This window comes from Cylas formicarius, unplaced genomic scaffold, assembly GCF_029955315.1.
Source record: "Cylas formicarius isolate icCylForm1 unplaced genomic scaffold, icCylForm1.1 PGA_scaffold_7__23_contigs__length_41026272, whole genome shotgun sequence".
NCBI classification, from domain to species: Eukaryota; Metazoa; Arthropoda; class Insecta; order Coleoptera; family Brentidae; genus Cylas; species Cylas formicarius.
Window position 1 is genome coordinate 26,970,415 of NW_026844352.1, and position 12,776 is coordinate 26,983,190.

Consider the following 12,776-nt stretch of genomic DNA (forward strand, 5'->3'; position numbering starts at 1 on the left):
AGGTGCAAATTGAAATGGAATGGAATTGAAATATCCGCTTTTGCTAATTTTTCAATGACGTTTACATATTTATTACCCTTATAATTTCAAAAATTTACTTACGTCCGTGAATTATTGTGAACTAACAGAAATGAATTAATTAACCAAAAACTTTAGGTAGTAAAAACACAAGATCTTTTGAAGCGTTACTTGGAAGCCGCTGGCAAATTCCTGTCTATTCTATTTGATAGACAGGTTTGGATCAATTTTCCAAGAATAAAAACTAATTAATTTTTTTGTATATAGGAATTGGTAATATATGGACGCCATTTGAATTTACTGAATAACTATCATGTAGACACTCTTCATAAAACTGACCTTCTAACCCGTTTCGAATTTTACTTTAGTAATGTAGAAATGTACTGCCAAAAACTGTTAATATTCAAAATAATCAATATAGAAATTATATAAAGGGTTTGTCTATTTACAACTAGAATGGTATGGCCACGACAATATTTTAATAGTATATTATACGACAAGTATGGTAAACGGCACATAAAAAGTTTACCAAACGTGTACACTTTTTTTACATTTTTGCAAAACAAAACTAACATGACCATCAGAATTCAAGCCGTGCGGTAAAATCTCCGAAAACATCCGATTGCTCTCAAACGCCTGCGGTCGCACAACCACAAATGCTATAACGTGCATTTGTTCAAATCACCCGAGGCACCGGCGACGAACACCCCAAAACGGCCGAAACATTTACCCAAATAAGGAGAGAGGTTTAGACGAAGATATACGGATACATTTTACCCTTATAACTATTTAGGTAACTTTTACTTTTTGATTCTTGGGTATGCTAGGTAGCTGGTTAATTTTTTTCATAATCCAAATTGTTTTAATTGACAACCATATCCTCAGAATCGTCGTAGCTGAAGTATTGGATAAAGATATTTCGTGATAATCGCCATATGCAATTTTCCGTATAAAAGGTACCTAAATACAATTTTACTATGACCGCAATGATTTATTTAAAATAATGGAGAACATTTGGACAAATGAGATGGCCGTATTTGTCCAAATGTTCATTTGTCCAATGTTTTTAAAGTACATCTGATAATATTTACAGTTACTCAGCTTAAAAGATTCAGTTGCATTTTAGTTAATCAAAGAGTCAAAACTATCATAAATGTGTTTGTTCTTAATTATTTTTAATAAATCATTGCGGTCATAGTAAAATTGTATTTAGGTACCTTTTGCTCGGAAAATTGAAAGTTAATAAAAATGTGTGCTCAAATGTTCTCACAGCTAAAATTATTCATGATTTAAATTTATTCAATAAGCAATTTATCCAATACTTCAGCTGCGACTGTTTTGAGAATATGGTTGTCAATTAAAACATTTTGGATTTGCAAAAAATTAATCAGCTACCTAGCATACCCAAGAATCAAAAAGCTAAAGTTACCTAAATGGTTATCATTATAAAAAGTATGAAAAAATAGAAATTGCATTAAAATTTTAGAAAAGAACAGCGCCCATTACTTAAAGAGGTCAAATTGTAAAATAAAAATTCCTTAGGTGCCAATGAAATACCTTCATCGTAGTATGTTTAATAGAAGTTGAAAGTTTTTTTAGCTTAAACAATAGCGTAAAATGTTGTTTTTTATATCATGTCCAATAACCTCTACTTTATTTTGTAAAATGTTAATTTTATTTTGTTTGTAAGTACACTGTATAGTGGAAACCACCGCTATAGATAATTAACCAAAGTAAAATAATTTAACCGCATTTTATAAAATTAATTTACTATCTGAGCCGTGTTTAGACTTGTATTTTAACCTCTCTCTTTATTTGGGGAAGATAAATGTTTCGGCCGCAAAGACGACTACCTTGAGAAGCCAGATTTATATTTACAATTTTCTTTATAATGAAGCACTCTTGATGAAGACAACTTGTAATTCATGCCTGGGAAGTTCTTGAGTGCGAAGAGCGGTCTTTGTCACACTTTGATGACCCCTGTTTTCTTAGTGAATATATCTTGTACTCAGTACGGATCTTTTGAGAGTGTGAATCCCAATTTATTTAAGACTCATTGTTTTTTCTTTTGTGCTAAAGTTGTGGTACTCGGGGCAGGAACTTCACTTTCTGTGACCTCCAACTGTCTATTTTTCGGTTTGCTCTAACCTGCATTGCCAATAATATTATTCCAATCCCAAAATAAGATAGAAATAAGCGAGAAAAACGTGTTTTTCCTGAATTTTGGTAGCGAGGCCAACATTTGTGACAAACCTTTAAATTATTCATTCACGCGCATGTACCGCAATGACCACGTTCTTGAATAAAATATAGGTATATGAATGACGTAATATTATTGTTATCGATACAACTTTATACTTAAGAATAGTAGGGTTTCAACATTTGGATTTGGTTAGTTAAAATAAGGAAACTTATTTATGAAAAGCTTTTCTATTATATTTAAATAATAATAAATCATAATTTTTATTATTTCAAAAATAGGAGAAAAAATAATTCACCTGTATTAAGTTAAATCTTTCAAATTAAATTAAATGAATTAAAGTCATCGTCAAGTAGTCTTAATTGGAATTTTAAAAAACAAATTTTCTCGACTCCCTACTCCTTCATAATATGTTGCATAATATTATATTATTAATAAGGAAAAGCTTTTTATAGTAGAATTTCGTTTTTTATAATATGTAGAGGAGCATGTATGTAAGTGTAAGTATTTCCGAACTTCATCATTTTAGCAAATTCGACCCTTTAGGATCATTTTCTTAGAATTTTACTTTCTTTATGTCGCGAGTCATTTTGGACGTTTGTGAGCAATGATATGTTTTTATATTTTGATGTTTGCCAATTCTAATGGTCACGTTAGACACACAACACAATAGATTCTGATATTTTGCAAAAATGTTCCGGGAAACTAATTATAAAAAAAGTAGTGTAATACAATGCAAGTTTGATAAACTTTATAGACACTCGTTTATTAAATACTCGCTCCTCTTGCCTAAACAAACTCGAGAATGGCTACATATAATTATTAATGATTTTATTACACTATTAGTTTGCAATTTAACTTATATTTATTAACAAAAGTTTAAAAAAATCTCTAGCTATTTCTATAACAAAAAAAAATTAAACAACTTTTTGAAACACCCTGTATGAAATATGGTCAAAATTGCTCTTAAAAAATAAGATTATTATAAATTACGACGGAAATGACTAAAAGTTTCTATCTCAAAAAATGATACTTATTTAGAAAATTCGATAATGTAGATGTTGCCAGTTTTCTTCCAACGGCAACACTGCGAAGTAAACTCGACAGCCTTTCTGTCCACCACTCTTGCAGTACGTATTTATATCACAAAATTGATATAACTAATATAAAATTCAAATAAACGGCAGTAGCTTTAGTCGATATGGTGCAAGGAAAGTACCGCCACATTTCAAACATTTATCTGCTCGACAGCTTTAAACAAGAAGTAACAGCGGCTGCAGGAACACCGACGATCGCAAGAACCGTCGCGTCTTAAACTATATCGCAGGCAAACATTGTTCAGTTCGGTCGCAGGGAAAGTGAGTGTCAGTGTCGAGGTAGAAATCGAAAGAAATGAAATTTTTGACTGTGTTTAGTGCGGTGTGTGTAATTTTTATCGCTGAAGGTAAAACTTCGAAATCCTTGTATTATCCCGAACCGATGACTCGTTACTTTCTTGCGTCAGCAGTTATTACTTGGTTTTGGTGCAAAAAGAGCATTTCCGGTATTGCGAAATGGAACGTATGTTTCTCTCTTGCGGTACCCAAGTTATACCAAATCAGTAGATAAACAACACTTTCTGCTTCCCATGTTTTGCTTTTATTTATTTATATAGAAACTACCTATTGCCCTGTCGTTTTTTAAGAAACAAACCCCATGTACAATTCAATAGACAAAAAACTACTGCCGCACAAACAAATTTTCATCTTGTATAATCTTTTGATTTTTGCCCAAATTTTTTCACACTTTTTAAGTTAAGAAAGGAAAACCCACCAGATTAATACATATCGTTTAGGTTTCCACAATTTATATACGAGGAAAATCAGAATAAAAATTCATCTCGATTCAAGCCCCATAGTTTTTGGATGTCGCTCAAAACTAACCTGCATGCAAATTATTGCAAAACTACTCAAAACTATCTACCCTTTTTTCTTGTTGTTGCAAGAGAGCCAAAAAAAATCATTAAACTCAAGATAAAGGAAATATTTGTTTGTTAGTTATAAGTAAAACGATGGATTTATCCGAAATGTTTTATTTCTTTATCCATGCAAATTACTGTTAACTTGAAACCTAATAGTCCCGTAGAAGTGAATAACAAAGTTCTCGTCAAAATGTTGTAGTAATTATTAATTAATTCATTTTAATTGGGTGCCAGTGAAGTAAGTATGTTTTTTTTGGAAATATACTTAGGCTTAGAATTTATATGTACGGCAGGTTTCTTACATATTTGGTTCTATAAAAGGATGTTTCGAGGTTTACTCTATTTACACATATGCAAAGATTTCTACTTATTTCGAACAAAAAGCACTTTAATCATCTTTATTTCAAACAATATTCAAACAATATTAGAAAGAGGTAGTATCTAAAAAATAAAATAATGTACATGTGGTTGCAGTTGAACTGGCAGCAGTTGATGTGTCAAAATGTTTTAGAGTTTTAATTGTTATTCCAATCACGAGTTAATCTTAATCTTAATAATAATAATTAAATGTATTCCACATATATAAGCACACATCTTAATAATAATAATAATTAAAAGTGTATAGCTCAATTTTTTTGTAACATGACAATGAGGTATATTTGTATATACTATAATAAATTTATAGCTTCGGTTATATTTCAACCATAGTGGCATTCGAAATTGTGGACATTATTCAGCATGGCTTGCAACGTTTCGATACTGGTTCTACCCCATTCGTGGATCATGATTCACGTTTCAGAACCTGAAACGAATTAAATAGTCTAATTTCTAAAATAGGACCTTGAAAAATAATAATACAACAGACAGGCACCATAAAGCGGTCGTGCATAATTGAGGCTAAAATAGAAAGTATTGTGGATGATGATATGAGCTGATATCCGAGAACACACGCACACTTTCCTTTATTTGTTTCCTTTTTAACGATTTTAAATCGTTTGCCTGTTTCGGTATCGGTTGGAAATTTCAACGCGTTTATTGGCGTCGAATAACAATGATTTAAAATATTTCGCAGTAAATTGAGGCGAGGATAACCACTTTGGAAATTTGTTTTCATTTCGGTTATGCCAGTGTCGATTTTTTGATCCCCTTTCGAAAACAGCGGCGCACCGACGATAACGGTCGCACGGATTTTAGCAATTCCAAATTCTTTAATATCATTGGTATTATTATGTGATTTTTATCTGTAGGTTCTTTACAGTTAACGGCCAAAATGACAAGAAAGGTGAAGAATTTCAGTGCCCATCGTCTATCGGTACAGGAAATTTTGCCGACCCTGCTACTTGCAGGCGATTTTACCAGGTGGGTAACCAATTAACTAGTTAAAACAACACATTTTTTTATCGAATAAATGAAAAATCGAAATAAAAGATAATCGATCTACAGAAATTACGAATTTCACTCCCAAGTTTAAGGCTTTAAAAATACAAACAAATCTCGTAAACAAGACCGTTGCCGTGCCAGAAATTGCATAGCACTAGAATGCATTTAGTGTAACCGGAACGAGTAATAAACGAGTAATGTGTTGGATAATATACTTTTTCAATCACCATTAATTTTCGCCCACATTTTTGCACAACAACTTGAATAAAATGACATTCCATGGCTAAAATCTACCAAAAACATCCGATCGCTACCAAACCCGTGACCAAAATACCGGAAGTGGCTTGTGACTGTGGGGTAGAGTGTAGGAAAAATGTTTATTTCATTATTTCTTAGAAAGGTTTCAATATACCTACAAATACCGAAATAAAACACGATTGTTCTCTATAAATTATTATTAAAAATTAATGAGTGGCAACTGCGTGCAGAACTGTATAGTTAGCCTACTGCCGGTATAAGAGTATTTGTACAATAGAAGCTTCTTATATAATTTGTGCTAATAGTATATTAAGCAACAAGTGTGGTAAAACGCAGCGGAACTAGTGCTTAATAGACGAGTGTCTGAGAAACTTCACAAACATATTTATACTATACTTTTTATACGACCGTTATTTTTTGGGTACATTTTTGCAAAACAACACGAATGCATCCACTCTGATATGATGTCTGACATGAATTGACACTTTCGTTACTTTCGGCATGCTGGCTTATAATTGGGTATTATAGGGAAAGGAGCATAGAATCGTATATTATGCAACAAGTGCGGTAAACGGCATTTAAGTCACGAGATTATTTGGCACGAGCAGCGCGCAGCGGAACGAGTGTTTAATAGACTAGTGAATTGAAAAAAAAGTTTTTCTACTCCCGTCGGTAAAATACCTAATTACACATCGATCTAGCGTGCGCGAAGCGTCACTTTACCAGTTTCGTTTCCCACGAAGCCGAGCCACTTCGGACAATTCCGGGATTTTACCGCACGGGTTTGGGAGCAATCGGATGTTTTCGGAGATATTTTCCACGCTTTGAATTTTGACGTTTGACAATTCTGACAGTCATGTCAGTGAATATATTCGTGTTATTTTGCGAAAATGTACCCAAAAACTAACGGTCGTAGAAAAACTCGTGGGGATCTCAACTCGTGCGGTAAAATCCCGGAAATGTCCGAAGTGGATCTGATCCGTGGGAAACGAAACTGACGGGGTAATTAGGTTTTTTACAGACTGGAGTAGAAAAACATATTGAAGAAACCATTGACGGGTTTATTTTTTCTTCTGAAATAAGAAACAGGAGCTAAACATATTCTGCATAAAGACTTTTATTTTCATTTTTAAATAAACAACTTAATAACAGTAAGTTAATGATGATGATTCCTCTTACTAATTATATATTAATTATATATTTAAAAATAAATCATACATATCACATTTGAACATAAATGTAAATTTACTAGTAATCGAAATCCTGCTCCACTTGGAATGTCTTTTCTTGTATTTTTAGTGTGTCGATGGCTATCCATACCTAAACAGGTGTCCTTCGGGGCTCTATTTTGATGACATTAGTAAATTTTGCACATTCCAAAACGAAGCCAGATGTGGTCCTCTTGCCTCAAGTAAGTACATCCATACTAATTTATAAGGGTGCAGAATATTGAATTCTATCTTGGCTAATAAAGAATGTTAAACTGGATTTTCTTTATTTTGATTTTGGCGATTAACACGAAAGAGATAATTTTGTTTTACTATTAATTCCAACGAAAATGTTTTCAGCTCCGGCACCAATAACCGAACCACCGCTAGATTTGGCGACTAAATGTAATCTCGCAGAGTGCCAATTGCCATACTGCTTTTGCTCCAAGGACGGTACCATTATCCCGGGTGGCTTAAAACCCGAAGAGGTAAACTTTTGGCAAGTCGTTTTAGAATAGAAAAATAACAAATTCTACTTTAGACGCCGCAAATGATTTTATTAACATTCGATGGAGCTGTAAACCTGAACAATTACGAGCACTACAAAAAAGTGTTGAATGGGAGAAGGAAAAATCCCAACGGATGTCCTATAAAAGGAACGTTTTTCGTATCACACGAGTACAGTAATTATCAGATGATTCAAAAATTAGCCAGCGAAGGGCATGAAATCGCCACCGAAACAATATCGTAAGTTGTAGTTTAAACCAAGACACAAAACGGACCTCAGTTGATCTGAATTGAATTTGGTGTATCGTAACCAGAGTAATTTTTCTACTTCTCCCCTGCGATATGTAATTCTTACTTCAACCTCAGTGTTTCTACACATTCAAGATGGTTGATGCATTCCTACCAGCCCTGTTGGCAATGTTCCGAAATAGCATTGCACCTTCTTTCCTATTTCGATCATTTCAAAAATTGTTTAAAAAAAAAAGTAATCTTTAAATTTAAAAATCTTTAAAATATTTCAAACCACTATTTTTTATTATTAAAATCGCAAATAAGTGGTTTTTAAATCGGATATATTTTGTTAGACTGCAGGCGGGTCTTCAAGACAAAGGATATGAAGAATGGGTAGGCGAGATGGTCGGTATGAGAGAAATTTTAAAACATTTTGCCAATATTTCCAAAAGTGAAGTGGTTGGGATGAGAGCGCCATTTCTTAAACCGGGAAGAAACACCCAATACAAGGTAAATTCTCTTTAAAACGTTTGTAAATATTCATATAATTTTTGTTGCAGTATTAATTTTAAACTTATTTTTGAATAGCGCCATCTAATGTGCGCACGTTTAAACCTTATTTCATTAGTTTTGTTAGTCTTACGGTGTAACGTCGGAGGGAAGGCAACTAGGGATTTTCACGATATAAGGTTAGGAGGTTGGGTGCAATGATCGCGGATTCCTCCTGGTATGGGTACATCGAGAACTGCTAATCATACAAAAATTACTTTTGGGGACCTTTATTTTAGCAACCTTTTATTGCGGATTCCCTCCAATACCCCCATGGAGAATGCCAAAAACAAAAAAGCCACCAAAAGAAAGTCCAACCTCGTAACCTTATAATAATATAAACATAATGCAATAAAGAGTTAAACGTGTGCACGTTATATGGCGCCATTTGAAACTAAGTTTTGGTTAAGTTTAAAATTAATACTACAGCATTTTTCGTAAAAAACATCAGTTGTTTTGAGTCCCAAAAGATAAAGCTGCATTTATAAATCGCCCTTTTTAATTAATTTTATTACCGTATGAAAAGCAAATAAGCTTGTTTCAGGTCTTGGAAGAATTCGGTTATATCTACGATAGCTCCGTTGGTGCTCCAGCCTTACCTATTCCGGTATGGCCGTATACCTTGGACTACAAAATACCACACGAGTGCAAATCGGGAACATGTCCCACCAAATCCTTTCCAGGTAGGAACAATATAGCACAATGTATAGGAAAAACTATTGATAGAACATTTCATACTTCACTTTTTAGTCAATCAGAAGCTTCATTTTTATTTGCTTACACGATTAAATGCAATAAATTTCCTCGATCCTTTACACGAAAAAAAAATTTGATCTTAGACATATCTAATAAAAAATATTCTATTCCTTATTTTAAATTAAAATTATGTTCTGATCAGGCGTGCGAAAAGTGTCACATTAAGAGGTCAGGAGGTAGAAAAATTATAATTTCCTACAGGTTTTTAAACTTCTTAAACATTTATTAAACACTAGCTCTGCTCGTGACTAATGCGGTGTCTATCAAACTTGTTGAATAAGTGGGAGTAAAAATCTCCCTCTTTCCAAATCCATCACGATGTTAAAAAAAAAACAGTCTTTTTTTCTTATATACACAATTTTTTGGAAAAATTGACACCTTTTAAATCTTTACTTATTGCTGTCGCTAAAATTTAACTCAGCTGTTAGTTAGGTCCGAAGTTGAAATAGTGATTTTTTTTGTTTTAATAATGCATAGTTAAAATTTTAATTTCTCAGAATATAACTTGAGGCTATAGCCATCATTTCGAATTGTTTTAGGGTTTTAATATTTCCCTTGCTTAACGTCTCAAAAAGTACGGGTAATACAGAGGCATTCAAAAAATGTGATTTGTAAGATTAAGATTTTTTAAATGGATACGCATTTAAATAGAAATTACCTTTTCTTGGGCAATATTTATGAGTCATCTGTATATAGTTGAAATTTGCTTAAAGCAACACGTTGAGCGTAAATCATTTTTAGGAGTTTGGGAAGTTCCGCTGAACGCTCATTATGTAGAAGGTTTCGAAGGTGGCCACTGTCCGTATTTAGACCAGTGCGTGCTTCACAACCACGATCCCAACGAAGTTTTCGAGTGGTTACAAGAAGATTTCGTGAGATACTACGACCAAAACCGCGCGCCCTATATGATGCCATTCCACACGAACTGGTTTTCTATCAAAGAATTGGAGAAAGGCCTAGAAAAGTTCCTCGATTGGGTGGTCACACTGTAAGACGTTTTCGGTAGTAATTATTCTTTATTCAAAACAAATCTACTGATGTTAGGCCCGACGTGTGGTTTGTGTCTACGACACAGGCTCTCACGTGGATGACAGACCCTAAGATCGTCAACCAGTTGAAAAATTACGAACCCTGGAGCTGCGCTAAGAAGGATAATCTGCCTCCGACGCCTTGTAACGTGCCTAACAAGTGCGCGCTGAGTTTTAAAAGGGAAAACTTCACCGACACGAGATATCTGGAAACGTGTTTCGACTGTCCCAATCAGTATCCGTGGCTAGGAGACGCCAGCGGGTCAGGGATTCCTGGCAAAGACAATTATGTGCCTGATAATTTGTGAACGCGAGTGAGCAACCACCGAATGTTGTTGTTGCGCCGCCGTTAATGTTCCAGTTGAGGGTTGATGTTTTTTCGAGAGAGTGCAGTAAATGGCGGAACATGAAACCAAAACGAAACCTTTGTTATTTATAAATTATATCAATAAAGCACATAGTTTTTATTTGTAGAGTAATTCGGACATCAAATTTCAATAAACCTGTTGAGTATACTTTGGGTTTCTTTTTAACTGCATCGGGTGAAGTGATGGCGGCCCGTCTGTTTTGATTCGCTGTAACTATTGTCTTTGAGATATCAATGGAAATAAAAGAAAAACAAATTTTAATTATGACGTCTGCTCTAGGCCACCCGGGAAGATATACATCTGGCTGCCCCTTAATTGCCCCCAAAAGTACCTTTTTTTATACATAAAATAAAAATAGTATCAAGTAAAACAAGACTTAAGTAAACAAAAGCAGTACATAAATTTGTATCACATTTTTAAAACTAACCACTGGTTTTATCTGTGAAACAAAACTTTGTTATTGCAAGTCTAGACAAGTCAGCGCATGTAGAATGAACATCCAACAATTAGCGTGTTCTTTAGTATTAGTTTGTGCTTGTGCAGTGAACGTTAAAAAAAACAGTAGTTCGTAAAATATGGCATTTCCGAGGTATTTGACTCCAAGGAATTAGAGGCGGCTATGGACGAGATCGTGAAGGATGAGGACAATAAGAATAAAATTCGTAAGTATTATTTGGATTTACGTATTCTTATTAAAAATATTTTCAGAACATATTGACGCGGTCTATATTCCACCCGACGTGGATACCTTGACTGACGAAGAAGACATGAACGATAACATAAATCTACAAGAGTTTGGGGAACCAAGTGATATAGTTGGAACTTTCGAGTTACATACACCGAATGATACAGTTGTCCTTCAACAGTTCTGTAATTCATTAACTACTGAACCTGAATGGTACTCATCAGATGATGAAACCCTGGAATTCAAAAGAAGACGTATGCTTTCTGCAAACGACAGGCTCGTTTCTACTGTCAAATGGAAGAAAGGTCAGATTGAGTACACTCACACACCTATACCGATGAATTTAGATCATGTGAGCAACTAAAAAATAGGCTTTCTGGAAAAAGTCCGCTTGAAATATTTTTTATGTTTTTTGACGACGAAGTGATTGATTTGATTTTAAATCTTACATTGCTTTGCGACTTTTAAAAACTGATAAAACAATTACTCAAAGAAATGTTGCACCTCCCATAGATGAAGTGGGTTCTGATAATCAAGGACACCTCATGATTGTTCATGCTAATAAATCCCGAAGGAGATGTAGAATCTGCCACAATTTACGTTTGTAATAAGTGTAATGTGCATTTACATACTTCATGCTTTGTAAAATATCCCCAAAAATGAAACCGGGTGTTACCAGTGGTGCGCCCACGCACCATAAAATATTATGCGTTTTTTTGTATCAAATCAGCTTCTATTTGGAAAACAATCTACTTTTAGTTGTTTTCTGTCGAATTTTAGCTTTCTTTTGTATATTTATTTATAAATTATGTTACATCTTATGTGTCTCAAAACTTTATTTAATGTTTTTTCCCAGTGGTTCGTTTCCGCATCAGTATTGTTTTGTATGTTTAAGTGCAACAAAACAAATAATTTCAGAGCAAAAATGTATTTTTTTATTTTTTTGTATGCTTGAGATAATATGGGTTAAGCGTTTTCGAGAATAAAACAGCTAATTTAATTTCAAGAAATAGAAGAACCTAACATTGGTTTTAAGAGCAGTAGTCACATTTGTAAATTTTTGGTGTGTCTACACTAGTATAGGTATAACAGCCAAGGTAAGAAAAAAACTCTCTTTGGATGTACTTGGCTGAAGATCTTGAAAATTGCTTGAGCAATTTGGCCTAGTATCAGCCACTGCTACGTCACTTTTGGCTTTCGTAGGATCATCTTGGTCAGAACTGCCTTCTATAGCGAAAGCTCTTACATGATTGGAAGGTGCAAAATCATCATCATTAAACTTGTCCGGATCTAAGCACGAAAGTCGAAAACATATTTCTCCATTGTGCGACTTTCGGTAGTGGCGATGTAAAGATCGTATTCTCTATGAAGCACGATTTTAAATGGACTAAAAACTATCAAGTCAAACGGATAATCGAAGGTATGCGATGGAAGAGACACCGTGTGGATATTATTTTCTTTACAAAAATTGTATTCACCAACCGAAATGTAGCTGTGGTCATTATCTAGAACCAGAAGGAATATTTTTAAAAGTTTTGCGAAATGTAATAACAATTAACAAAATAATTCAAAATTGACCTAACCATTCTTAGAACATTACACGTTACATTCGAACACATTCTTAGTTT

The 12,776-nt window shown here is 33.9% G+C and overlaps 1 protein-coding gene across 1 annotated transcript; it reads left to right on the top strand.

Moving 5' to 3' along the window:
• Positions 1-3,406: 3,406 nt before the first annotated feature.
• On the top strand, positions 3,407-10,596 carry LOC132704273 (chitin deacetylase 1-like). Its single transcript, XM_060674147.1, has 9 exons — positions 3,407-3,662; positions 5,437-5,537; positions 7,116-7,227; positions 7,385-7,512; positions 7,566-7,771; positions 8,116-8,272; positions 8,856-8,994; positions 9,809-10,055; positions 10,112-10,596. Exons 1-9 carry the CDS (start codon positions 3,611-3,613, stop codon positions 10,401-10,403), a joined length of 1,434 nt encoding a protein of 477 aa, XP_060530130.1. The 5' UTR covers positions 3,407-3,610; the 3' UTR covers positions 10,404-10,596.
• The last annotated feature ends 2,180 nt before the right edge of the window (positions 10,597-12,776 follow it).